The 27,821-nt window shown below is 35.4% G+C and overlaps 2 protein-coding genes across 4 annotated transcripts in view; one reads left to right on the forward strand and one right to left on the reverse strand.

Moving 5' to 3' along the window:
* The first annotated feature begins 494 nt into the window (after positions 1 to 494).
* LOC105274799 (gamma-aminobutyric acid receptor alpha-like) overlaps positions 495 to 27,821 on the forward strand; it is a 34,489-nt gene continuing 7,162 nt past the window's right edge. The window contains exons 1-5 of one of the 3 annotated variants that reach the window (XM_011331232.1): positions 495 to 780; positions 13,765 to 13,909; positions 15,909 to 16,101; positions 16,284 to 16,507; positions 27,399 to 27,481. In XM_011331232.1, coding sequence (XP_011329534.1) covers positions 13,803 to 13,909; positions 15,909 to 16,101; positions 16,284 to 16,507; positions 27,399 to 27,481 — 607 coding nt within the window. In that variant the 5' untranslated portion in view covers positions 495 to 780; positions 13,765 to 13,802. Of the gene's footprint in view, positions 781 to 1,333; positions 3,078 to 13,764; positions 13,910 to 15,908; positions 16,102 to 16,283; positions 16,508 to 27,398; positions 27,482 to 27,821 lie in introns of those variants that run through there. The other 2 variants (XM_011331234.1, XM_011331233.3) reach the window with 2 other exon arrangements.
* LOC113563332 lies at positions 8,673 to 13,758 on the reverse strand. The gene is made up of 2 exons (XM_026974794.1): positions 11,584 to 13,758; positions 8,673 to 9,214 (listed from the first exon to the last, which is right to left on the reverse strand). The coding sequence occupies exons 1-2, from the start codon at positions 11,725 to 11,727 to the stop codon at positions 8,966 to 8,968; spliced, it is 393 nt and encodes a 130-aa protein (XP_026830595.1). The 5' UTR covers positions 11,728 to 13,758; the 3' UTR covers positions 8,673 to 8,965.

The following is a 27,821-nucleotide window of genomic DNA, read 5'->3' on the forward strand; positions in this document are numbered from 1 at the left end:
GTACCATATAATTTTTAAAGAATAATGGACAAAATATATGTTTTTTTTCTTGCAAGCAAGATTAATTATTAATGTTGTATTAATATTTTATTTCTTGCGCCAACATTACTGCTACAAATTATTTGTTACATTTTAATATTATTGGAAAACAAGTTTCGCAAAAGATTAAAAAATGTAAGGCAAATGTATTAAAAGAAGTATAACTACTAAAATATGATTACTACCAGCACGATCGATTAAGACGCGCGATTGTGACTTAATTCTGGGTCAAAATTTGTAAAAAATCATGTATTCTCATAATAACAGTATTCTTGTTCGATATTACGGACCGATTTATTCTTGCCAAGTACATCCAATAAGATCAGCAAAATGTAAATGATTGAGAACACGAGGGATGAAGATAGAGAAAGGGGCACGCTGGTGGGGATTGATAGCAGAGAGCGGATGGCGCGGCGTTTCCACCCTTCGTCAGCTGTCCCGTTCGAAGCAGTCAGTGCGCGTCGTGGCTCCGCCACGTGCTTCTCGCGATTCTTTGGTACCTGTACGGTCGAGATCGCGAAATCGTTTGCTATGTCATCGTGACGATGATCGACAATAACTTTTTTCCCAAAGACAGTTCCGCCTAATGTACCTTAGCCAGTCCTTAATAATATAAATGTCTTAATAGTTTATAGACTGTATAAATGATATCTTTATTATCGTTGTGATCATATGTATCGAAATACATTTCGTGAAAACTTCAGAATATTGAAAACTCAAGAACTCAAACACGTGTTCTTGGTAAGTTTCTGTAAAACTTGAGATTAAAACTTAATAAAATTGATAGAATTTTGATTCTCAGTTTTCGTCGATATTATAAGCATAAAAATAGAACATGTATTTTTATTTGTGAAATTTTATTTTAAACAGTGGTAGTTAAATAATTTCTGTGGCAAACTCAATGTTTGGATAATCTCAAAACTTTTGAAAATGTGCTCTTCTAAGAATTTTGAATTGTAGGTAAATATACGAGCTAAAATCATATTTTTACACTCCTGCTCTTTGTTTCCCTCTTCTTTTATATTATAAAAAAACTTTTAGAGTTTTGATTTTGTGAGAGTAATACAGTGAAGACAAATACTTAACTGTGGAAATTGTTTCAATAGTCTTAATTAATTAATATTTATTGTTATAGTATTATTTTCTTTCCGTTCTTAACAATTTTTTAGTTTTGAAATGAATATTGTCACTTCCAAAATATATATTCTGTAAAAAATTTCATTTTAAATAAAATATATTGCACTCATTCATAGTTTGTAATAAATAAATTCATTTTTATTTCATAAAAAGTAGAGAAGATATATCTATAATAATATCATGTTGCAAAATTCTACCAAAGTTGGCCCCATTGATAGCTACGCAATAAATTTTGAAAGCTTTGTAAGAGCTATTCATTGTTTTGGCGTTCAAGAGCATTTTCTATTTTCTCATAAAATGTTTGCACATTTTATCGAGATATTGTTAAAGATTGACATTTCATAGAAAAGACTTTTATTTAGGATATCTTTAATAATGTTTATTTATATTTCCTCTTTCACTGTATATTATTATTAATTATTCATTATGCTATAACCTACTTATAAAGTTTTAGCCGTCGTGTGATCAAATAGCGGAAATGTGCATTTATGAGTGCTTACAGCGTACTAAAAATTAGTTTGGCGAACATATCATATTTGATAAATGAGATTAGTAATGCATAAATTAATGCATATATTCAAATATCAAAAGCTTTTAAGTTCAAAAAATCTATGCACAGTAGAAGTAAAAGTGAATAACAACAGAATAATTCTCAATCAAAACAAGTTTTGTCATGAAATTTATTTTTTTGTCTTAACTCAAACGAATTTTATTATCAACGTTCGTTTTATTTTCAATTTTTTATTCTTTCTGTTGCTGGAGCTGTTATTATTTCTTGTCTCTTTTAATTAGGAAGAAGATCATTCTTCTTCTTCCTTATAGTTATTTATAATTAATATCGTAAAAGTCTTTAGGACTTATTTAATTAATCGAGTGAATAATTGCACGTTGCTCGCGCGTGAAACAATTGATTTCTTTGAATATTGCTCCGTATACCGATATGAATAGATGCTGACAAAGTAATGCCGTCTGAGAAACTTCATGGAATAAAATTTTACGGAACTTACGCAGCATCCCGTGTGGAGAGGCGAACGGAATACGGTAACGCAAAGTACCCGCTGCGGAAAACTTTTCTAGCAAAACGCCATTGGCTAAACCGATAAACATCAGAAAGCTTTAGTCATGTTGAAAAATGCGCCGCACCGAGGCTTCGGTCGAGTATAGTGAGAAAAATCCCGTAAAAGTGACGCTTGCGATAGCATCCCGTCTCGGCGCGCGAGAGCTTCCGTACTTTGTTCGAGTATTTCCAGGCATTGCTTGTCATACATTTATATCGGCTCTCAACGACAAAAGTGAGAACGCTTATCCTTCGATTTGATGATACGAAGAAGTATTGCAAACGAGATTCGTGAATGGATCAGAGCAGTCATCCTTATGCGTTCCGTCAAAGAACTTCGTAAATCATATTGATATCAATCCACCCTTAGGCAACAAATCGTCTCTTCGTTAAAAGAGACGTGAAAATATGCTATCAAGCCATAACTCCTGTAGGATGCTACTTATCAGACATTTATTATAATGCGAACGAATTTGAGATTTATCCTGAATTTATATAGTCAAGCTTTGATAAATTTATCCTGTATTAATTCTTTTTAATTTAAATGTCTTTCTGCATTAGTAGTGATAAGTAACCACTAGTGATGTAATTTTTTTACAGAATTATCTTTTACAAAATATATATTTTGGAAGTGACAGTATTAATTTCAAAGCTAAGAAGTTGTCAAGGAGGAAAAGAAATAAAGAAGTCGTGAAGAATCCTTTCGTTTTCCGTTCATTTGGTGGTTCAGTTTGTCACTTTTGTTCCTGTTTTTATCTCTCAATTAATTTCCACGTTTGACGGCGAGAAAATAAATCGATTGCTGACGCAAGGATACGCTACAGTATATCAACAAGTAGATAATGTAAGACAATGCACCTTGTAGTGATATATAATACGAAATGCAATTTCTCTTCTCAAAATATTAGTTGCTCCGAAATACAATTGAAATTGTTTGGGTCAGACATACAATGCATTTTGAATAATATTCGAAATGCAATAGGTACGTTGACAATATAATATATAACAACAAGTCGATACGTCTCATCGTAATAACGGGTAATTTTAGGAAAAATATATCTCCTTGTTACATTAGCAACAACAGAAATAATTTACATAATGATTTGATTCACGCAATTCATTATCGTATCTATTGAAGAATTAATTGTTATTTATTATAACAAAATATAAAATCAGATATTTATCTTAAAAATATGATTAAGTATAGTGTCGAAAGCAAAGTAGTGTCGAAGAGAGATATCTGAATATTGATCTCTCTGTATACTGACATGACGTTCTCGCTACAGAAAATCGATCTCGAATTACCCAGAAAATCAGTCGTTAAAAATCAACTCGGTCAAAGTAGGACACTTTGCATAATATATAAGATCTTCCAACAGGCGTGGATGTTTATTCCAAGATGGTTACACGATTAAAACGCTCAAAAATTTATTACTCACAGCGCGAGACAGGGTACACAGAATTAGAAAACGATAAATAAATCAACATATAATCGCCAAAAAGAAAATAGAAGATTCATGTCGATAGTGTGGGACAGCAGAAGTAGAGAAGTGCAATCGCTTCTCACGAGTTCTCCAAGCCGCTGTTGCTGTCGTTTGGCTCGCGGGCTTCCTCAACGTCTTCGTGCGTTTCCTGATGCGTCACATCGCGCTCCGTGGATCCGTGATCTTCATCTTCGTATCGCGACATGTCGTTTCCGATTTCCTCGATCGTATGCTGCCGTGGTTGCATCGTCCGTTGCAGCGGAGTACGAGCTCGCGATGTCGATCTACCCCTGGACTTCGCCCGCGTTTCTTTACACTTCGATTGCCGATGATGCAGCGACTCGTTTGCTTGAAATAAATATTAAAAGTACGATACTGCCATCAAAATATCAAATAATTCTCTTGCAAAAATATGCTGCATTTTGAGATACGTTAGTAGAGAAAGATATTTTAATATTGATATTATTGAAAATAGTATTCTCGATATTACGAATTTTATAACAGTGTGATTTAATATTTTCTAATGTGTAATGTGCATTTAACTTCTAATTTTGGTTATCGTCGGTCTTTTACGGGATTTTCTAACCGTCATTATGCAAAGCGGCTGTAATGGTTCAGGCTGACAAGGACCATACTTTCTCAGTAATGTACAAAATTAATTTTTTATGGAGTTAATCTTCAAGTGGTTGCGTAAAGAAAGGTATAAAGAAAGGCGCAAGTATATGTTATAGAGAGCGACGTTAACTACCTCTCTCTCTCAGGAAGATTGAATATTATATTCTTAGAACTTAAGAATTGCGGAATATTACAGGAATATGTAGAAAAAACTCTTAGTCATCTTTATAAAAAATGCAAACGAAAAAAGTTGCTTCGGTCAAATTGAGCCTATGCGATCATTTAAAATGAAGAAACGATTAAGGGGGGAGCCTGCTTTAGAACGCTGAAAATAAGGTATATTTTACGAATTGTTTTTGGAGAAACTATACAGCGGATCATTATAAAACTTTGATGCATTTATTAGTACATGTTTAAAGATAAAAAAAATTATTTTTTGATTTGAATATATCGCCTGTAGAGGTCGTCCTGGAGGCATCTTAGTGCAACCGGCATTGCAAATTGGTGAGCATTCTCCTGCCTCCAAATTTCGTCCAAACTGAAAAATTGAAATATGTTCTCGTTATTTATGAATTCCCATCGTCGATGAACCAAAGAGAGAAGAAAAAAGTTGAAAAGTGCCAAAATGGTGGAGCTTAGAACACAAAAGTACGATTTTTAGGCAAAGTTTTTGAACTTTTTCATGCAAAAATAATTGTTTAACTTAATGTTTTTATGAATATTAAAGGTTCATCGACGATGGGAATTCATAAATAACGAGAAAATATTTCAATTTTTCAGTTTGGATGAAATTTGGAGGCAGGAGAATGCTCACCAATTTACAATGCCGGCTGCACTAAGATGCCTCCAGGACGACCTCTACGGGCGATATATTCAAATCAAAAAATAATTTTTTTGTCTTTAAACATGTACTAATAAATGCATCAAAGTTTTATGCATTTATTAGTACATGTTTGAAGATAAAAAAAATTATTTTTGATTTGAATATATCGCCCGTAGAGGTCGTCCTGGAGAAATCTTAGTGCAGCCGCGTCGCCGGCATTGCAAATTGCTGAGCATTCTCCTGCCTCCAAATTTCGTCTAAACTGAAAAGTTGAAATATGTTCTCGTTATTTATGAATTCCCATCGTCGATGAACCAAAGAGAGAAGAAAAAAGTGGAAAAGTGCCAAAATGGTGGAGCTTAGAACACAAAAGTACGATTTTTAGGCAAAGTTTTTGAACTTTTTCATGCAAAAATAATTGTTTAACTTAATGTTTTTATGAATATTAAAGGTTCATCGACGATGGGAATTCATAAATAACGAGAAAATATTTCAATTTTTCAGTTTGGATGAAATTTGGAGGCAGGAGAATGCTCACCAATTTACAATGCCGGCTGCACTAAGATGCCTCCAGGACGACCTCTACGGGCGATATATTCAAATCAAAAAATAATTTTTTTATCTTTAAACATGTACTAATAAATGCATCAAAGTTTTATGCATTTATTAGTACATGTTTAAAGATCAAAAAACTTATTTTTTTATTTGAATATATCGCTTGTAGAGGTCGTCCTGGAGAAATCTTAGTGCAGCCGCGTCGCCGGCATTGCAAATTGGTGAGCATTCTCCTGCCTCCAAATTTCGTCTAAACTGAAAAGTTGAAATATGTTCTCGTTATTTATGAATTCCCATCGTCGATGAACCAAAGAGAGAAGAAAAAAGTGGAAAAGTGCCAAAATGGTGGAGCTTAGAACACAAAAGTACGATTTTTAGGCAAAGTTTTTGAACTTTTTCATGCAAAAATAATTGTTTAACTTAATGTTTTTATGAATATTAAAGGTTCATCGACGATGGGAATGCATAAATAACGAGAAAATATTTCAATTTTTCAGTTTGGATGAAATTTGGAGGCAGGAGAATGCTCACCAATTTACAACGCCGGCTGCACTAAGATGCCTCCAGGACGACCTCTACGGGCGATATATTCAAATCAAAAAATAATTTTTTTTATCTTTAAACATGTCCTAATAAATGCATCAAAGTTTTATGCATTTATTAGTACATGTTTGAAGATAAAAAAAATTATTTTTGATTTGAATATATCGCCCGTAGAGGTCGTCCTGGAGAAATCTTAGTGCAGCCGCGTCGCCGGCATTGCAAATTGGTGAGCATTCTCCTGCCTCCAAATTTCGTCTAAACTGAAAAATTGAAATATGTTCTCGTTATTTATGAATTCCCATCGTCGATGAACCAAAGAGAGAAGAAAAAAGTGGAAAAGTGCCAAAATGGTGGAGCTTAGAACACAAAAGTACGATTTTTAGGCAAAGTGTTTGAACTTTTTCATGCAAAAATAATTGTTTAACTTAATGTTTTTATGAATATTAAAGGTTCATCAACGATGGGAATTCATAAATAACGAGAAAATATTTCAATTTTTCAGTTTGGATGAAATTTGGAGGCAGGAGAATGCTCACCAATTTACAATGCCGGCTGCACTAAGATGCCTCCAGGACGACCTCTACGGGCGATATATTCAAATCAAAAAATAATTTTTTTATCTTTAAACATGTACTAATAAATGCATCAAAGTTTTATGCATTTATTAGTACATGTTTAAAGATCAAAAAACTTATTTTTTTATTTGAATATATCGCTTGTAGAGGTCGTCCTGGAGAAATCTTAGTGCAGCCGCGTCGCCGGCATTGCAAATTGGTGAGCATTCTCCTGCCTCCAAATTTCGTCTAAACTGAAAAGTTGAAATATGTTCTCGTTATTTATGAATTCCCATCGTCGATGAACCAAAGAGAGAAGAAAAAAGTGGAAAAGTGCCAAAATGGTGGAGCTTAGAACACAAAAGTACGATTTTTAGGCAAAGTTTTTGAACTTTTTCATGCAAAAATAATTGTTTAACTTAATGTTTTTATGAATATTAAAGGTTCATCGACGATGGGAATTCATAAATAACGAGAAAATATTTCAATTTTTCAGTTTGGATGAAATTTGGAGGCAGGAGAATGCTCACCAATTTACAATGCCGGCTGCACTAAGATGCCTCCAGGACGACCTCTACAGGCGATATATTCAAATCAAAAAATAATTTTTATCTTTAAACATGTACTAATAAATGCATCAAAGTTTTATGCATTTATTAGTACATGTTTGAAGATAAAAAAAATTATTTTTGATTTGAATATATCGCCCGTAGAGGTCGTCCTGGAGGCATCTTAGTGCAGCCGCGTCGCCGGCATTGCAAATTGCTGAGCATTCTCCTGCCTCCAACTTTCGTCTAAACTGAAAAATTGAAATATGTTCTCGTTATTTATGAATTCCCATCGTCGATGAACCAAAGAGAGAAGAAAAAAGTGGAAAAGTGCCAAAATGGTGGAGCTTAGAACACAAAAGTACGATTTTTAGGCAAAGTTTTTGAACTTTTTCATGCAAAAATAATTGTTTAACTTAATGTTTTTATGAATATTAAAGGTTCATCGACGATGGGAATTCATAAATAACGAGAAAATATTTCAATTTTTCAGTTTGGATGAAATTTGGAGGCAGGAGAATGCTCACCAATTTACAATGCCGGCTGCACTAAGATGCCTCCAGGACGACCTCTACAGACGATATATTCAAATCAAAAAATAATTTTTATCTTTAAACATGTACTAATAAATGCATCAAAGTTTTATAATGATCCGCTGTATAGTTTCTCCGAAAACATTCGTAAAATTATACCTTATTTTCAACGTTCTAAAGCAGGCTCCCCCCTTAAGAAGAGTTCATGATAAAACCTTGAAAAAATAACAGTACTAAAATGCAATTCCTTTGGGAACCAAAACAATTGCCAAGTAGTATGCATAAGAAGCATAAGATCATAAGAAATGCGACAGCGCATAACTCTTCTAATTTACTACGAATTCTACTGCTCTAATGTGATTTAAATTACCTCGAGAAATGCGCTTCCGGTTCACGCGGCTTTCATGATAGCTTTCATCATCAGAGAAGTCAGATTCGAGCTCTTGCTCGGATACTCTCGAACGCTTCGTCTTGTGATTCAATGGTACGGGCGACTCGTACAAAATATAGCGACCAGATGATAGATTCTCGAATTCTTCGTCGTCGTGCCTGCGTTTCCGCTGTCGCTGCTGGGATGTCAAAATCCAGATTGTCAAGTCAAAAGATGAAAAAACTCATACCACTTTTCCGTTTAAGAATTATTGGTTTGCTGTACAGCAACTGTAACAGTTATTCTCAGTTTTTAGAATTTCTAATATTATATTGTTTTCCTCAAATTCAGTAAAGAGATTATATATTATAATAGCTTTGATAGCGCACCTTTCGATTCCGTGCGGTTGTATTTGCTCGTCTAGTAGACGGCGAACGACGAGATTTTCTTTTCGCTTTGCTGTGATGCCCGTTACTTCGTTTTTGTGACGTGGATCCTTTCCTACATTTATGAATATGAAGCAAAATTAGCTATTACGACCTATTACAATTTCTCTCTAGAAAACTCTGCATTACGATCATAAGTCTCCTTTTTGTTCAAACAATTTATCATTATCAGCTTTCAATAGAGGCTAATGAACTTATTCAAACGTGAAATACTTGTAAATCATCATCAAACACACTAATGAATCCAAGAAAAGACAGGTGTTAGTCACACATAAACAATTTTACGTACTTGCGCTCTTGCGTTTGATGAGACGATTTCATGTCACTCTCAGGTGCCCATACGTCGGGTTTTAATTTCTTTTCCTTGGTTTTCTGGTCATTGCTAACTGGATTCTTATTAGCAGGTGATGCAGGGGTAGAAATAGGGTTTAGGGTAGCCAATACCTTGTAGCGGCCGCTTCTGTGCCGTAAGAGCCCGGCGGTCACTGCGTGTTTTAAAGCTCGATGCACCTGCAACAAGAATGTCAATTGCTTGGATTTGTATTATTGGATATTATATGTACATTACATTGAATATGGATATTATATGCATTATATTGAATCGACTTCGACCATTTGTAAATAGAATTAATTCTTCTCTCGAACGCGTTTTAAGGTTTCCTTGCTACATAATTTTGATTGATTCGATTTTAATTATTAGGAGTGTGATTTAGTTTTGAGGGTTTTGCAACAGATGGCTGTAGTGTCAGTTTGTTCCAATAGCTGTTTCCGATAACTGTTGTTTCTTACAGTGTTGACATTATCCATGACATTTAGTAGCATTGTAGCAATAGATGCAATAACAGTCACGTTTATATTATCGTAAAAATGCAACTTCCGAAACAGCATTTTCGACATGCGTTGCTTTTGTTTTTTAATCAAAAGAAAACTGCGACTGACGGTTATAGAATTCTTGTGGAAACTTATGGTGATTCTGCCCCATCAATTAAGACTTGTGAATACTGGTTTAGACGCTTTAAAAGTGGTGATACTGATGTGAAGGACAAAGAACGCTCGGGACAACCAAGAAAGCTTGAAAATGCAGATTTCCAAGCATTATTGGACGAAAATCCAACACAATCCACTTCAGAACTTGCCAGAGCATTAAATGTTATCGTACAACAGTTACCAAACATTTACATGAAATGGGAAAAATTCAGAAATAAGGGAAATGGGTTCCACATCAATTATCGGAAAGTGCCATTGCGAACCGGTTGAACATTTGCATTTCGTTGATCGCCAGGCAAAAAAAGAAGAGTCTTTTGTCTCGGATTGTTACTGGGGATGAAAAGTGCATCTATTTTGATAATCCGAAACGCAGAAAATCATGGGTGGATCCAGGAGAACCATCAACATCCACTCCGAGACGCAATATTGACGGTTCAAAAGTAATGCTCTGTATTTGGTGGGATAGTGTACTATGAGCTGTTAAATCCGCACGAGACTGTCACGGCTGATCGTTATCGACACCAATTGTACAAGTTGAAGCAAGCATTGGACCAAAAACGACCACCAATTGCGAGTAAACGACGGAAAGTGATTCTTCTTCGTGACAACGCTCGACCTCACGTTGCGTTATCAGTGAAAGAAACACTATTAGAGCTTGAATGGGAAGTCTTACCGCACCCCGCGTATTCTCCGGACATTGCTCCATGCGATTATTATTTGTTCCGGTGGATGCAACACGCTTTAGAGGATACACACTTTGATAATTTGGAAGAAGTGCGAAAATTCGTCGACTAACGGATCAACTGAAAAGAAGAGTCATTTTATCGCGGTGGAATCCATCTCTTGCCAGAGCATTAAATGTTGATCGTACAACAGTTGCCAAACATTTACATGAAATGGGAAAAATTCAGAAAGAAGGGAAATGGGTTCCACATCAATTATCGGAAAGTGCCATTGCGAACCGGTTGAACAGTTGCATTTCGTTGATCGCCAGGCAAAAAAAGAAGAGTCTTTTGTCTCGGATTGTTACTGGGGATGAAAAGTGCATCTATTTTGATAATCCGAAACGCAGAAAATCATGGGTGGATCCAGACGAACCATCAACATCCACTCCGAGACGCAATATTGACGGTTCAAAAGTAATGCTCTGTATTTGGTGGGATAGTGTACTGTGAGCTGTTAAATCCGCACGAGACTGTCACGGCTGATTGTTATCGACACCAATTGTACAAGTTGAAGCAAGCATTGGACCAAAAACGACCACCAATTGCGAGTAAAGGACGGAAAGTGATTCTTCTTCGTGACAACGCTCGACCTCACGTTGCGTTATCAGTGAAAGAAACACCATTAGAGCTTGAATGGGAAGTCTTACCGCACCCGCGTATTCTCCGGACATTGCTCCATGCGATTATTATTTGTTCCAGTCGATGCAACACGCTTTAGAGGATACACACTTTCATAATTTGGAAGAAGTGCGAAAATTCGTCGACGAACGGATCAACTGAAAAGAAGAGTGATTTTATCGCGGTGGAATCCATCTCTTGCCAGAAAGATGGGAAAAAGTTATAGAAAACGAAGGAAAATATTTGGATTAAGGTATTCGTTCATTATCATATTTAAATACATGCGTTTTTGAGCAAAAAAACCCTCAAAACTAAATCACACCCCTAATAATTGAGTTGCTTTAGAAATAGTTCTAAGTTGTTCAATACTAAACTGGAAACTTACGTAAGATACAAAGCGATGCTGATTTAAAATGCATACGCGGACGAATGTGATGCATTCTAAAGGAGCTTTGCACGCGAATCATGAATTTAATATGCGAATCGCATTAACATCGCGCAGACGAAGATTATGCAAAGCACGATGTGGCATGCAGATACATTTATTACCTGCACCGTCAGGTTCTTCGCTGATATGTTGCTCTGCCGGATGAAAGCAAGAACGTCGCGGGCTGATGAACCTTTAGTGTCACTAAGATTGGCCACTGCGTCCAGCACACGGGCCATAAGTCGCGGGTTTGACGGTCGCACCATTTTTTAATTTTCTGAGCGACAGTCTACTTGATCGCTACCTCCGTATTACTTTCGTGGATTTAAATCTGCTGACTGGATGATTAAATTTCAATCTCATGTTTTGCTTCAAGTTCGCTCGATAAAATTATTTACCGAGAGGATTAAACCACTAATTTTTAACGTCATTCTCTAAAATAAGCAGTGGCACTTGTTTGTGCATTACCTGAGGACTGTTCAAAGCCAGGAAACATCCGATTGCTCTTGTGATATAATGTCTTGATAGACCCGTCGTAAATGCGGGCCGCCTTTTACGAGCACCACGAATTTCGTTTGGACATGTCACCATCCACTCCACATCGAAGTTGTCGCCAAGACGTCGTCCATTGTTTCCACGCAATATACTCTTCGTCTGTTCTGAGGTTCCTCTTTTTTTTTCTAAGCAAGATTGACCGAGAATCTATTTCCCTGTTCAGTTTTCATAAACCGCGTCACTCGATTCTAATGACTCAGGCAAGTCGCCATCGAGACGCAGCAGATATTTATGAAACAATATTTTCGTCTCTTTTAAAATATACTTTTCTGTTTGTCCAAGACAATCCATGTAAGTGTTTTTAAAGATATTTTAGTTTTAAAAAAGTTGAAAGAATTTTGACGAATAACGTGTGGATACATCCATCTTTACACGCATCTATGTTACAGTTTCTGTCCAATATATCTCAGCAGGCTTTTTATCTAAATGTGTTTAGAAAACGACTGTGAACTATAATTTCAATAATTACTCAGGAACAGTTGCTTTTCCGAGATGAGTTGTGTAATTAAAATCCTCGATTTACGGTGTGCAAACGATGCTGATTATCAAGCTAGTCCTGGCATTGCGAATGGTAAAAAGCGTATACCGTATTTACGTACGTACGAATGACTGTTTGCGTACGTTGCGGTTTATTCGCATGTCAAACGTACGTCGCCTTTCGCTGGAAACTATTTTCGGGGACGAATATATACGTGTTGCGCGCGAGCGATGTATCACGCATACGTGCCTCACACGCATGCACCGCGTTAACGTCAAGATTTACCGATTTGCTGATTCGACACCCGTCTGTCTATCAAGCGTTATTGCGCGACGACGCGACGCGTCGCGACGCCCCAAATCGAAACAAGTATGCGAAAATCCAGAAGACTAGAAATCCAAAAGACACCCAAAAGACGTTCAGAAGTTTAGAAGGTCTCTTTTGCCGCGTCCGTTGGGTAGTTTCGTTGGAGATGTAGTTTAGTGGCTATCGTAAATTTAAGACATATGTAAAGTTTTGTCACTTACAAACAAAATAATTACTGTGCCTATTACGATCGTTGCAATTTGTCGTATCAATTTTTATCAGACTATTTATATGTTGCTTCTCATGGATCGATCTTAGCAGTCCGATGCACCGAATGTTTATTGAGCAAGAGCGAATTTTCACGATGCATGCAAGCGTAATGTGAAATTTAATGACATTATGAAGCTTCGCAGCACGTCGTTATTTTCCGCCTCGTTTGTCGTTAAAGAAGAAACGTTCGTTTTATGCACAAACGTCATCAGCGTGTCATTCATACAATCGATAACTAAATTCCTGGGACGATTCGCGAATTGCGACAATTCCGCACGACGTGACCTCTTACTGTTGCCAGAAGCACAATCAAACCAGATTATTTGTTCGCATTGTCAATAAGAAATTATCATTGAATTGGCTCATCATTGCGTTATGAGCCGTGACCAGAATATGAAAATTTGATAAAATAAACAAGAATAAAAATTTATGAACTAATAATATAATATATAATAATAATAAAATATATAATTAAATTTATGACACCGTTTTCCCCTGGAGATCTTTCATTAAAGACATTCTAATTCGCGGATTAAAGTTAATTGTGTGATATTATTGATACAATCTTCTAATCTTTGAGAAATCTCTCTAGACAAGTTTATTTACAAGATTACTTAAAACAATATATAGACATCATTATTAATTTGCTGTGACATTCATCTACGTCCAGTGACGTTATTAATTTTTGTTATAGCGCGAGATATCGAATGATCTTGTTGTTAAATCGGATTGATGAGGGAGTTTCCACACGAAGGAAACGAGGATCCGGCCTGGAACATTATGAAGCGAAGAGTCCTGCTCGCTCTTGCTAATCTCATCACTTCTTATGCTTCCTTTCTGTAAGTTTAATCTACGAGATCTCCATTACATTTTACTCTATGCATTTTGATGATATTAATTATACGTAATCTATTTAGCAAACCGCGCGTACTTTTTTCATTTAAATTGGTAAAATAAATTTATACAGTTTTAAAATTAATTATTTCCACGGATTTGAATAATTCATTGCATTATGTTTTGTTTTATAATGTTTAATATTATTAAGTATTATTAATATTAATACAAATAAACTCTTATATTCTGAGCGATATCTTTATCGTCTTAATGTGTTCTTTTTTATCTCAAATTTCGGATTTAATCGTTTCAAAATCAAAATTGCATCGAAATTTTCAATATTAACTCAAAATAAAAATAAAAATATTGTTTTGCTTGAGATTTGAATCCGTAAAATCTCGAAAATGCAGCTACATTGCGAGAAGTATTGCGCGAGCGCGGCTTTGTTTTACGTCGCTCTTCAAATACGGTAAATACAGTTCCTCAGCATAATTTACTCTCTCGCAGAGGCAAGTTTCAGCCGCTTTAATTGCGTCAGCTATATGTTTGTGCATATAGAATAGAGATATTCGTGAATCGCGTGCACTAAGGATTCGGTACGCGGTTGAGTAAAGGCAAACGATGATTTACCTCATACACCGTTAAAAATTGTGCGTCCATATGTTAAAATTTTCTTGTGTTGCCATGTTTTGATTACTACTTCAATGTAAAATTAACATACAACTGATATGTTATTATTTTTATAACAATTTTATATGTTACATTAATGTTACATTAACTTCATAACTTAACATTTTGTGTATGTCTCTTAGAAATGGAATATTATTTCAAATGCTTTTAACACAATAATTTTAAACAATCAACATGTCACAAAGTCAGTTTAACATTCTAAAAGAAGTTAAAGTAAATCTTCAAATAATCATGAACTTTGACATATAAAATAGTCAAATTTACTAAAATTAAATGTTTCTATCAAAAATAATTTAAGTTGAAATAATTACTATCATGTGTTAATATAACATAAAAAGTAAATGTTCATATTGTACGAACGAAAATGTTCTATCAACTTTTCCGATGAGTTATTGTAACTTCTCTTCCATGTAGTTTTCAATTACTTTGTATGTTATTTTTACATCACACTTAAAGTTACAGTAACAAAAATAAATGTAAAGTATTGTGTTAATTACTTAACATTTCTAGTTTGTCAAGAAGTAACATATGACGAATGAGTTGCTTTAACTTAAAATTTAGAGTGGACTTTCTGGGACATGCAAAAAATGTTAAAATTAACATTTTATTTTTTACTGTGTACGCATCTAAGCATATACATATTCAAGCATGTATAGGTAAGTGTATTCGTACATTGGAGGATCACGCTAGAATTCGGGCATTTAGAGCACGATTCCCGATTAGTTCTCATCCTCTTACGTTGGAAATCACTCGATCTTCAAGTATCATCAGAGTGAATGAACCGGCCAATTTGCTCGTTATGAGAGGAGTGATTCAAATCTTGAACCACGCATGTTGAGTCTTGTGTACTGAATGCCGGCTGTATTAATACTGCCAAGCGCAATTTGCCTCTACATTTTCCGTCCACATCAACTGAATTATTTACCGTAACGTCATTATAATCATTTCCATCATCATTACAATCATTATTTTAATAAAGATATTGGAGTGCACTTTATCCATTATTTTTTTACTTTATTGAACAATTATTATTTTGCAAATGTAATTGCAACAGTTACAATTATTATTCACGTGTCTTAATACACTTAATACACTTGTTACACGTCATCTGTGGCTGTCATAACGGTGAATTTCTTGAGAAAGCGCTGCCGAAACAACGCAAGTATCCAGTGGTTGTAGGAAGAACGCTTAAGAAAGTTTGAAAGTGTTTCTCGCCGCTGCGGAATTTTCGTATTACGGAGCGACCGTTTCTTTAGCGTGTTAATCTCGCAACAAGCAGCAATTACTTGTTCGATGTAATTACTCTTGCTTTAGAACGGCTGCGGGAGTGAGGACTTCCGCCAGGCAACGGACGCAAAGTAACAATCATAGTAACATTAGCGACCTGCTGGACAATCTGCTTCGCGGTTACGATAACAGTATCAGGCCGGATTTCGGTGGACCTCCGGCTACAGTTGAGGTTGATATCATGGTACGCAGCATGGGTCCCATTTCCGAGGTGGACATGGTCAGTCATGTTTTTATACATCTCGTGACATCTGCGAGAACGAAGCTTCAGTAATTTAGAAGCCATAAGTTAATTGATTACAGCAAATAAAAATCTGTTCAAAGCATTTATGATTTTCAAATATTATTAGTATCAATATCAATTATAAAGGTGATTTAATCAAATTTTGAAATTCCCCGCAGACGTATTCGATGGACTGTTACTTCCGGCAATCGTGGGTCGATAGGCGTTTAGCGTTTAAAGGTGGTGGTAAAGAAACACTGGCATTGAGCATTTCTATGTTGGCGAGAATTTGGAAACCCGACACGTACTTCTACAACGGCAAGCACAGTTACTTACACACGATTACTAGTCCGAATAAGTTTGTCAGACTTTATCAGGACGGAAGAGTACTTTACAGTTCAAGGTACGTACGATCATATTTAATTCAATTATCTCGATATTACTACAAACTTTTTAAACATGTAATTCATCTAATTTCTGAAACTAATAATAATAGCTAAAACTTAATAATAGCACACAAATGTATTTGATATATATATATATATATATATATATACACTCACTCCCAAAAAAAGCGGTACACTAAAATTTAGGGAAAAATTTACCAACTTTCAAATGATCATAACTTGGTAAATAATGAAGATAAAAATATGTTCAAAAATGCAAAATGAAGCTTCAAGTATCCACTTTAAGAATATTTGAATGGCAATTATGGTCGGCCATTTGATTCAAAATGGCGGATGACAAAATGAGAGGATGCAAAGGTGATAACCGAAAGTCCGAGTTTGTGACGGTGCATGGCGTGAATTAGATATCGCAGCCTAATGAGACCAAATGCAAATGAAAATATAGAGTGTTATCTTTAAAATGCTTTTTACCGAGCTCGATGCGATCATTTTTCGCCGAGTTGTGCAACTTTAAAAAAGAAAACACTCTGTTAAGTAAATTTGGAGTATCTCAACAAAAAATGATCGCATCGAGCTTTGTAAAAAAGCGTTTTAAAGATAAAACTCTATACTTTTATATGCATTTAGTCCCATTGGGCTGCAATACCTACTTTACACCATGTGCCATCGCAAACTCGAATCTTCATTTATCAATTTCGCATGCTCTCCCTTTCCGCCATTTTAAAAAACTCGTCGTGCACAATTTCGATTTAAATTGCGAAAAGTAGGGTTTCAAAGCTTTAAAATCGTTTTTGAAATTTCGTGCTAGGATAGTTAGGTACCGAGATATTCAATTTCGAATTTGCAATATCGTCGATTCAGCAAGGCCTAAGGAATTAGAAAACCCTGCGGTTCGTTTAGTTCTTTTATAATTCCAACTGCTGCGTTCATTATTCTTTATACTCCAAATCCTTTTTATGTGGTGTGTGCGCGTGTGGGTGTAGGTGTATGTAGGTGTGTGTGTGTGCATATATATGTAATATAGTGAAATATATATATATATATATATATATATATATATTCCAAGGAAGATTAAAATTTCGATTGATTATTCCTTTACGATTAATTAATCATTTCTAATTTCACTATCAGAATAAAGCGATAAGATTGTTATTTTATCTACGTTTACTCAAATCTCTATGAATCTTTCATCTTTTCCTCACGATGACGTGTCATATGCAAGGTCTCGCGGTATCTCGAACTCGAGGGTTAATTCTGCCATACACAATGGAGTCAATCCGAAAGACTAGGTCAAGAGAAGAGAATGGATTAATGAAGAAGAAATCGCTCGATTTTGCATCCTATACTTGGCTTGTATCAACAACGCAAAGTGTAGTCTCGATGTCAGAAACTTGGCATTTTGCATTACCTCATCCCTCTCTCTTAATCCTGTCAAATCGAGCGGTTCATACTAAAAGTGCATCATTAATTTTGGCTTCATTAAACTTTGCGACAATTCTTTTTCAAGGAAACTTAGTTTCCTTGAAAAAGAGTTCATGACTGAATAGAATAAAGTACCAATTATTGAGTGATTTAAAAACTCGATTAATTTACATATATTTGTCGTTCCAATTTAGTATCATAATTGAGTTGATTTGCTCTATTCTCGTATTCTTCTATAATCGAGAAATTTTTAAAAAACTGATCAGAAAGCTTGAAACAGTAATCATGGTAAATTGGTGGTTTTATTTTTCAAGCGAAAAATATTGTTTTGCAGTTTTAATTTTTGATATCTGCTATGGGGACGCGACTGTTCGTTGTGATAACATGATGCACTGGCCGCGTCGATAACATTATAATTTAGCTTTGAATACGAACATGAATGGAATAATACCGATATACGTGGTTTAATTTCCCAGGAAATTCATAGTTACATGTTGAATATTGTGTTAGTCTTTTCATCCAGATAACTTTCAATATAAAATAAAGCACGTCACACATATTAATGTAATAAATTCTCAGGTATTATATTGCTATTTTTTATTATGTTACTAGTATTTACTAAAAAATAATAATATTGCAATTAAGAATGATATTTTACCTTTATTTTATTGAACTGTGACTTTTGACAGACTCAGAACTCTTTAAAGAAATTTTTCATCAAGATTTTCATCAAAATTTTGTCATCAAGATACATGCTAACTATTTATTTTTAGTTTTAATGAATTTTCACAAATTTCTGTCTCGCTCTTGAAAGAAATTGAATGTTACTTGATAAACATTGAGCGCAAAGTGCAAAGACAATACAAGATGTCTGTAAATAATTACACGAGAACTTCTTTCGGCGGACCGCAAAACGAGAGAGATAAGAAAAGAAAGAAGAGCTTTTATGAAATCTCTGCTTCATCCTGAGCGTTCTTCGAAAAACGAGGTCTCGTGTACCTTTCTCTGACCAACTGAACCCATTTGGACTGTAAAACGTGATCACGTTCACAGTGTTATTTACCCGACACTTTATTAGCTGCTGCTGCCTTTATCTGGCCATCGAAATTTATCGATGATGGAAGCACGTCGGGATTCGCTGATTTTGTTATTTCCAAGATCCGTAGATAGTATATTGATCAAATAAAGAAAATCTTATAAATTATATCTGTTAATGTAAATATCGTGTTACTGGTATTATCATCATAGATAGACTACAAGAATTTTACATATCAAGCCGACGATGTAGGTCACGTGGATAGATAATCGACCTAGTTTGATGCCGACGTATCGAACTTCGCGTTCATACACAGAATTCTTTGCATTTCACGGAGAAAAAGCAGCGTATTGTATACCTCGATCTTGATTCGCGAATAACGGCATTAGTCTTGCAGCTTAGCACGACCAAAGAAATATTTTTAAATGTCAAGTATAATGAAAAATAGAGAAAACTAGGGAAATTATTGAATTTATAAATATAATAATATATTTTTATTAATTTTATATACATATATATTTCCTGGATAATACAATTTTTATATAATAAAAAAATATAATAGATATTGAAAGAACGAAAGACATATATATATATAAATAAAATAATTTTAAAAAGTATTTATTTAATACTTCTTTACGATGCACGTACGAAAATTAAAAAATTAAATTTAAGAAAATTATTTAACAACAAACATGTTTTCTTTAATTCCAATCAAGGTACCAGTAATTATACATTTCTTTATTACGTTAATTGTTCATAAACGCACGGTTGAACTAAAGCAGCTGGCATCCTTACTTTCGCCGTATTTTATTCTCTATTTTCCACTGCATTCTTTTATATAGTAAAAAAAGTATTAATTTTCGTTCTAGCACGCGCTTAAAAGCGGAGTTAACGAAGTTTCGCGTTCTAGCGATGAAAAATCAAGAACTCTACACTGTGACTGTGCCGTGACTGCCGTGGAGAATCAAGTGCGATTGTGAGATTTGCATTTAAATTAATCTTCCACAGTAAACGACCAGCTGTTTTGCGGAATCTTGCAATTAACATGCGGCATCAGACTAATCGAAGATTATTTACCCTTCAAGGTACACATCTTCTTTATTCCTTCACAAATTTATACCCTTTTTGCAGAATTATACTTATTAATTTCGTTTTCTATTTTTTTTTGTTGAAAGGATGAAAAACAATATTGATACATTTGGATCATAATGAGAACACGAGAATAAGCGCATCGTATACTAATCGGCAAGGCAAATACAAATGAAAGAGAGAGAAAGAATAGTAGGAATGTGTTTTCTAGTCCGAGAAGGGATGGATTGCATCGAAGAGCGCATCAAGGGCGGGCCACGATGCACGCATGAACGGAAGAGTGAATCGTTGCAGTATTCTGTTGCATTTCTGAAAGAGAGGAAGAGAGAGAGAGAGAAGCAAGATCTCCAATTTCGTGAGAATATGTCGAGCATGAAGTGTACACTATGCCGTGTAGTGGATCTCCTTCTCTCCCCCTCTGTCCGCCGATCGGCAGACTTCCTCTTGGATGCGTCTACATTTCGCGAGCTAGACCTGTCTGAGTTGGTGAACGGGAAAAGCAAAGTCTTCACGGGCACTTTCCAGACGTATAACGTTAGATCGAGATCGTCCGAGCACTTGCGAGAAAATAGCTAAACTTGTCTTACATCTTGCGTAAGACCATCCTACGTAAACATCGATCGAGGATAATTGTAGTTTAATCGATATCACAAGTTACTCGAGAAATTGAATTAATAAAGGGATATAAAATTGAAAATCATTTTCAATTATTTTTATTGCAGTGATCCATGTTTATAATCGATTGTCTGGCAGTAGATCTTGCACTTCAGTTCCCTATTAAGAGATTGGATTTCCTTTCTGTCATTTCATAAAAACAATTGTTTTGCAAAAAAATATACAACTTCAGTTAAGGACTTCATAAGAACTTCAGTTTTTCTGAAGAGTGCAATTGGAACCCATACAGCACGAAAACATTTCAGAAATATTTCAGAAGTATTTCATCTGACAGACGAAAGCATCTCATAAGCATTGCAAAATGTTTCTGCAACAGTTATGAGACAACTCCGGAATAGCAAAATATCCGCGACACTTGCATTCAAAACCTTATAGAAAGGTTGCTGAAAGGTACAGATCAATCTGCAACCTTTCTGAAATATTGCCGAAAGATGATTAAAATAGCTGAAATCTTTTTGATATATTACTGAAGGTTAATTGAAATAAGTTTGAAACTTTCCTATGATGTTGCACACAAATTACAAAGCTCTTATTCAAATCAATTGAAAATACTTCAGAAATTATATTGAAATTTATTATACGAGTATTCAGAAGATTGCAAATACTAAAAAGTTATAATAAAAATTATATATAAAATGTATTTATTATTTTTATTGTACGTTTTTATTTAATATTTGCAATCTAATTAATATAATAAATATGCTTAATGAAAAAAATACATAATATATATAAGATGTATATAGATATGCACATACATAGCTAAACCAAGTATTCACCAAGTTTCCCTTTAAAAAGCGTCAATTGTTGGCACATTGACAAAGAGCCATTCTTATATTATATATTTCCCTTTTTCTTCCTCCAAATAGTTGATTAAAAGGAAAGAATTATATAGATATATAATTCTCTGTTCAACCAACGCTTATATTTGAAAGAAAAAAAGGATACGTGAAGATAATGCATTTTTTGGTCAACTGGTTAGCTTCACTAAAGATCGAACACTTGGTCTAGGTATATATATATATATATATAATTTTACTTTTTACAATATTCACATTTTTTCAAATTTATTGCACGTGGTAGGTTTTAGAAACATTTCTGTTGCAACATTTCGTATGACATATTGCGGAATCCTTTGAGAAATGTTGCATATGAAATGTGAAATCTTGAAATGATTTTAAAACCTTCCTGAAAGCTTTCTGTATTAATCGGTGCTGTATGGGAAGAGAGCCCGGACGATTGAGAATAATTTCCTTGACTTTATTAACGCTTTATTTTAAAACCGTTAACAATGGATCTTAGCTGCACATCAGTAGATATACTCGAAACGAGACTAATTAATTCAATGGAAGGAAAAAGAGGAAAAAAGCGTTAATGTTGAGACACACTGTACCAGTTACACGAACGTTAACGTGTACGTTAGCGGCTTTTGCCGACGAGATCTCGTTTGCATGAAAATAACGTGCTCGATTAGCATACGTACTCTGTGAGATTCTAAAATTATGCCTCACGCTCCGCCGTGCACGCGTCACGCGATCTAAAAGCGGTCGAGATTTCCGTAGACAATACCGGAGACGAACGATGAAACAAAAGCCGCTTATCGGATGATTTCAGATGTCCATCACAATGGACACGTAGTTTGTTTTTTAATCGTAGTGCGCAACTTGTTTTGCAGATAAACGATGCAGGCAAAACAGTTGCACAAATCTTCAAGGTATAAAAAGTGCTATGATCAAAAGTTACGTTTTTCTTTCGTCATACGTCCACGATTAATGACCGCAATTTTAAAACCGATCTGACTCAAAAAGAATTATCAAAAATTCTTGAGTTGTTCATGGCGTTATTAACGACTCATGAAAGATTCACGAAATTCTTTTAATAAATGCAGACCAAGCTTTGCAAGGGCTATGTTCTATGAAATTATGACTCAAATATCTTTTAGTTATTGGCGCAATACATATTATAGATTCGTAGACATAATACAATTTATATTAGAATATAAAACATTGTAAAATCCTATATAAGATAATTTTTCATCATTTTGAATACAACGTTCCTTTAATAAAGTACGAATGTGGCCACAGCATAAGTTACATCATGCTTCCGATGTTTTTTTCATACAAGAGATGCAATTGTACACCATTTTCCTTCCAAACATTCAATTAACACTCCTCGCGCATGCCAAGTCCGCGCTGAATCGGGAAAATGATTTCCCGGAACTTCCGTGCCGACGTGCTATTTCGCAGTTGATGTCGTATTTTTAGAAGTGTCTGACGAGCAGATTAAGGTCGCAGCTTTGCCTTAATTGGCAGACCAAAAGCCAGACAACATTGCGGTGACTTGTCGCGAGATTAGAAGGCTCCGTTCAATAAGTCAGGTGCTTCTTCCGTAATTCCCGCTTGATTCGCGAGGAACTTCACGAGAGCGATTTTCGTTTTCATTCTTCCTCTAATTCAGACTGTGTCTGTTCGCATATAGTTCTTGAAGTGCTTTGTGCTCAACCGAGTGCTCAATCAAGCGTTCTGGTTACCCACATGGTTACTCAGATGCATTCAAACAAGTATTGGGTCGTCCGGAAAGTTCGTGCCGATTTTGAAGGAAAATTCAAAGGCAACATTTTTTTATGTCGATAAATATTTATTGACTTATGTATGCACCGTTTTGTTTCACAACCTTTGTCCATCTTTCACGCAACTGGAAGATTCCATTCTCCCAGAACTTCTTAGGTTTCTCGGCGAAAAACTCCTCAAGGTGGTTTTTTATGTCGATCAAAGAGTTGAAGTTCTTGCCGCTAAGAGAATTTTGCAAAGACCTAAATAAGTGAAAGTCTGAAGGTGCAATGTCTGGTGAATACGGTGGGTGAGGTGGCACATCCCAGCCAAACTCCAACAATTTTTGTCGGGTAGTCAAAGAAACATGAGGTCTGGCATTGTCCTGATGGAACACGACGCCCTTCCTATTGGCTAATTCTGGACGTTTTTCCTGAATCGCTGTCTTTAATTCGTCCAGTTGCGAGCAGTACTTATCTGCATTTATCGTTTGGTTGTGTGGTAGGAGCTCATAATATAGGATTCCTTTCCAATCCCACCAGACACAGAGCATGACTTTTTTTGGATGAAGGTCGGCTTTCGGAGTGGTTAATGCTGGTACATTTCGCTTACCCCAGGATCTTTTTCATTCTATTGGGTCGTCCGGAAAGTTCGTGCCGATTTTGAAGGAAAATTCAAAGGCAACATTTTTTTATGTCGATAAATATTTATTGACTTATGTATGCACCGTTTTGTTTCACAACCTTTGTCCATCTTTCACGCAACTGGAAGATTCCATTCTCCCAGAACTTCTTAGGTTTCTCGGCGAAAAACTCCTCAAGGTGGTTTTTTATGTCGATCAAAGAGTTGAAGTTCTTGCCGCTAAGAGAATTTTGCAAAGACCTAAATAAGTGAAAGTCTGAAGGTGCAATGTCTGGTGAATACGGTGGGTGAGGTGGCACATCCCAGCCAAACTCCAACAATTTTTGTCGGGTAGTCAAAGAAACATGAGGTCTGGCATTGTCCTGATGGAACACGACGCCCTTCCTATTGGCTAATTCTGGACGTTTTTCCTGAATCGCTGTCTTTAATTCGTCCAGTTGCGAGCAGTACTTATCTGCATTTATCGTTTGGTTGTGTGGTAGGAGCTCATAATATAGGATTCCTTTCCAATCCCACCAGACACAGAGCATGACTTTTTTTGGATGAAGGCCGGCTTTCGGAGTGGTTAATGCTGGTTCATTTCGCTTACCCCAGGATCTTTTTCATTCTATTGGGTCGTCCGGAAAGTTCGTGCCGATTTTGAAGGAAAATTCAAAGGCAACATTTTTTTATGTCGATAAATATTTATTGACTTATGTATGCACCGTTTTGTTTCACAACCTTTGTCCATCTTTCACGCAACTGGAAGATTCCATTCTCCCAGAACTTCTTAGGTTTCTCGGCGAAAAACTCCTCAAGGTGGTTTTTTATGTCGATCAAAGAGTTGAAGTTCTTGCCGCTAAGAGAATTTTGCAAAGACCTAAATAAGTGAAAGTCTGAAGGTGCAATGTCTGGTGAATACGGTGGGTGAGGTGGCACATCCCAGCCAAACTCCAACAATTTTTGTCGGGTAGTCAAAGAAACATGAGGTCTGGCATTGTCCTGATGGAACACGACGCCCTTCCTATTGGCTAATTCTGGACGTTTTTCCTGAATCGCTGTCTTTAATTCGTCCAGTTGCGAGCAGTACTTATCTGCATTTATCGTTTGGTTGTGTGGTAGGAGCTCATAATATAGGATTCCTTTCCAATCCCACCAGACACAGAGCATGACTTTTTTTGGATGAAGGCCGGCTTTCGGAGTGGTTAATGCTGGTTCATTTCGCTTACCCCAGGATCTTTTTCGTTCTACATTGTTGTAAATGATCCATTTTTCGTCACCCGTCACTAATTGCTTCAAAAATGGTACGTTTTCGTTGCGCTTGTACAGCGAGTCGCAGATGAAAATGCGATCCGTTAAATTTTTTTCGACCAAATTATGCGGAACCCATACATCATAGCGACTTTACGTAACCAAGCTTCACTACATGATCCTGGACAGCGGTTTTCGATATTTTCAGTATCTCTGCTAATTCACGTGTCGTGTAGCGCGGGTTATTCTCGATCAGTGTCTTGATTTGGTCATCATCAGTAGTAGAGGGTCTGCCCGAGCGTTCTTGGTCTTTAAGGTTAAAATCACCAGCTCTAAACTTAGCGAACCACTTACGTACGGTTCTTTCAGCTAAAGCGCCTTCTCCGTAAACAGAACATATCGAATTTGTTGCTTGTGAGGCATTTTTGCCTTTCCGGTAATAGAAAAGCATCAAGTGTCTAAAATGTTCTTTGTTTTCTTCCATCTTCAAAAGAGTAAAAAACTGATACGAATCAATTTATCTGAAACAACTTTTTTCCTAAAGATGCGTTGAAATGTCACCTTTAAGCATATGTATATAAATCGTATGTTTTCAATAACATTGATATATTCAGACATGTTCCAACGCCATCTATTAAAAATCGGCACGAACTTTCCGGACGACCCAATATATGCACAGGAAAAGTATAAAATTTCTTATTTTTTATTTGAGCAGAATTAATTCCTTATGACAGTTCACATTTATGTCAAATACTTGCTCTTGTATGCCTCCACTTGTTCTAAAACTTGTCGTTTAATCTTTTCGGATTTATTGGGACACAAATATCCCGAAGGAAGTATTTGAAATAAACTTAATAATTTGTTTACGTCATTATCGTGTAACATCGTTTGCGATGTGAAGAAATTAAAATTTGTTTTGCTAAATTGTTCATGTTTAAAATGTCTTCTCGAAGAAATTTGTTAAAAGAGTCCTGAGAACGTACCGCGATTGCTGGCTTGAAAATTGCCGTGAAGTATTTACTCCGGGGCCGGTTAACTTTACTGCATAGTTAAATCTTTTCTCGCGTTTTCGTGTGAAATCGGCCATTTCTATTCTTTTTCATTTTGTCGTATCCGTCTTCGTTTTACTTCACGCTTTTTTCCCCGTGCTTTTTGTTATTCATGAAGCAGAGGCAACTCGTCATTACAAAGGAATAAAACTTTTGCTTTTGCTGTTTCTCATTAAAATTCTCAATGGAAAAAAAGAGAGAGACGATGAATGCGTTTATTGTAGCATGGAATCCTAAGTTTCATCAGAAGCCATTTGTACAATGCATCCTTCGTAAATTTGCGATCTTATTACCTATATTTAAAAATATTGTAATTGATCTGTATTGTAAACTGTATTACATATAGGATATTTCTTATAAAATATAATGATCTTAATTATAGTTTTTGCTCCAATTGTTTTAAACATAAAATTTATATGGCTTTTTGTATAAAAATTGATAGAATATTCTGATTATATTAAGTATGACTTACGTACGATTTACATTGCATTAAATGAAAACTGAAGAAGAAAAAAATGAAGAAATTTAAGTATTCAAAGACTCGCGAAGGGGGAACATAACGAAAGCATTCTTGACGCGTTCTAACTTTATACTATGCATGCTGAGGTGCAGGAACGCATGCCTGCTGCAAATTGAGCGATCGAGCGAACTACTAGAGTATCAGGGTGATGAATCCGATTAGTCACGGATCATCTCATACTTCGATCCTAACTTCCTCGACGGAGTTAAACTGCGTAGTGTGATAATTTGATCAAATTCGCATCGATTCACGATACCATCCCTCATGCGTTTATATTTGCATTCGTCTGCAAAGTAAAAGGAAATTCCGTTCAAATCGTTTTCGCAAAAACAAATATTAACTGATGAGAAAGAGAGAGAGAGGAATAATTCCTATCAAAGTATTTTGAAATAAACGTCACTATATTAAGTCGTGATTATTAATATTAATTGTATCAAGTTTATATTCGGGCTAACAAAGAAAAATATTATTTGTTTGATATTGGGCATTAGTATAGTTTTTGAATTAATTGCAACCTGAATTGAAAGTTTACTCAACTTGAAATATATCTTCAGAACCAAAGAATTTTACTCGGAGCTTAATTGCAAAGCTAAACTTAAACAATTAAATAATTAAAGATGTTACATGTATTGATCTCATATAATTTTGAGCTTTGTTGAATTTTCTGTCTTGTTTCAGACTTACGATCAAAGCGGGCTGTCCAATGAATCTCGAGGACTTTCCGATGGATACACAGAGATGTCCATTACAATTCGGCAGCTGTGAGTTTAGTACAGATTTATTTATTTATTTCGTGATCCTCAAGGATGTCATTATCCTCTCCCTTATCCCTTACCTTTTCTCCTCAACGGCACTCGTACCCTTATCGATCCACGCTGTAAGAAGATCTTGATGTCGAGATAACGAGAGTGATTTATTCATCCCCCGAGTTTCTTAAAAAAATTATGCAGCATAAGTCTTTGCCTTACCAATTTGATACTCTATTACAACGTAAGATCATGAATTAAAAATGTACTTTTTAATATTGCATATATTAGTATATTTATATATGAGATAAAATAATTTAAAAAACCGTGTCTAAATTAAATTTTACATAAAACT

Source organism: Ooceraea biroi, chromosome 14 (genome assembly GCF_003672135.1).
Source record: "Ooceraea biroi isolate clonal line C1 chromosome 14, Obir_v5.4, whole genome shotgun sequence".
NCBI classification, from domain to species: Eukaryota; Metazoa; Arthropoda; class Insecta; order Hymenoptera; family Formicidae; genus Ooceraea; species Ooceraea biroi.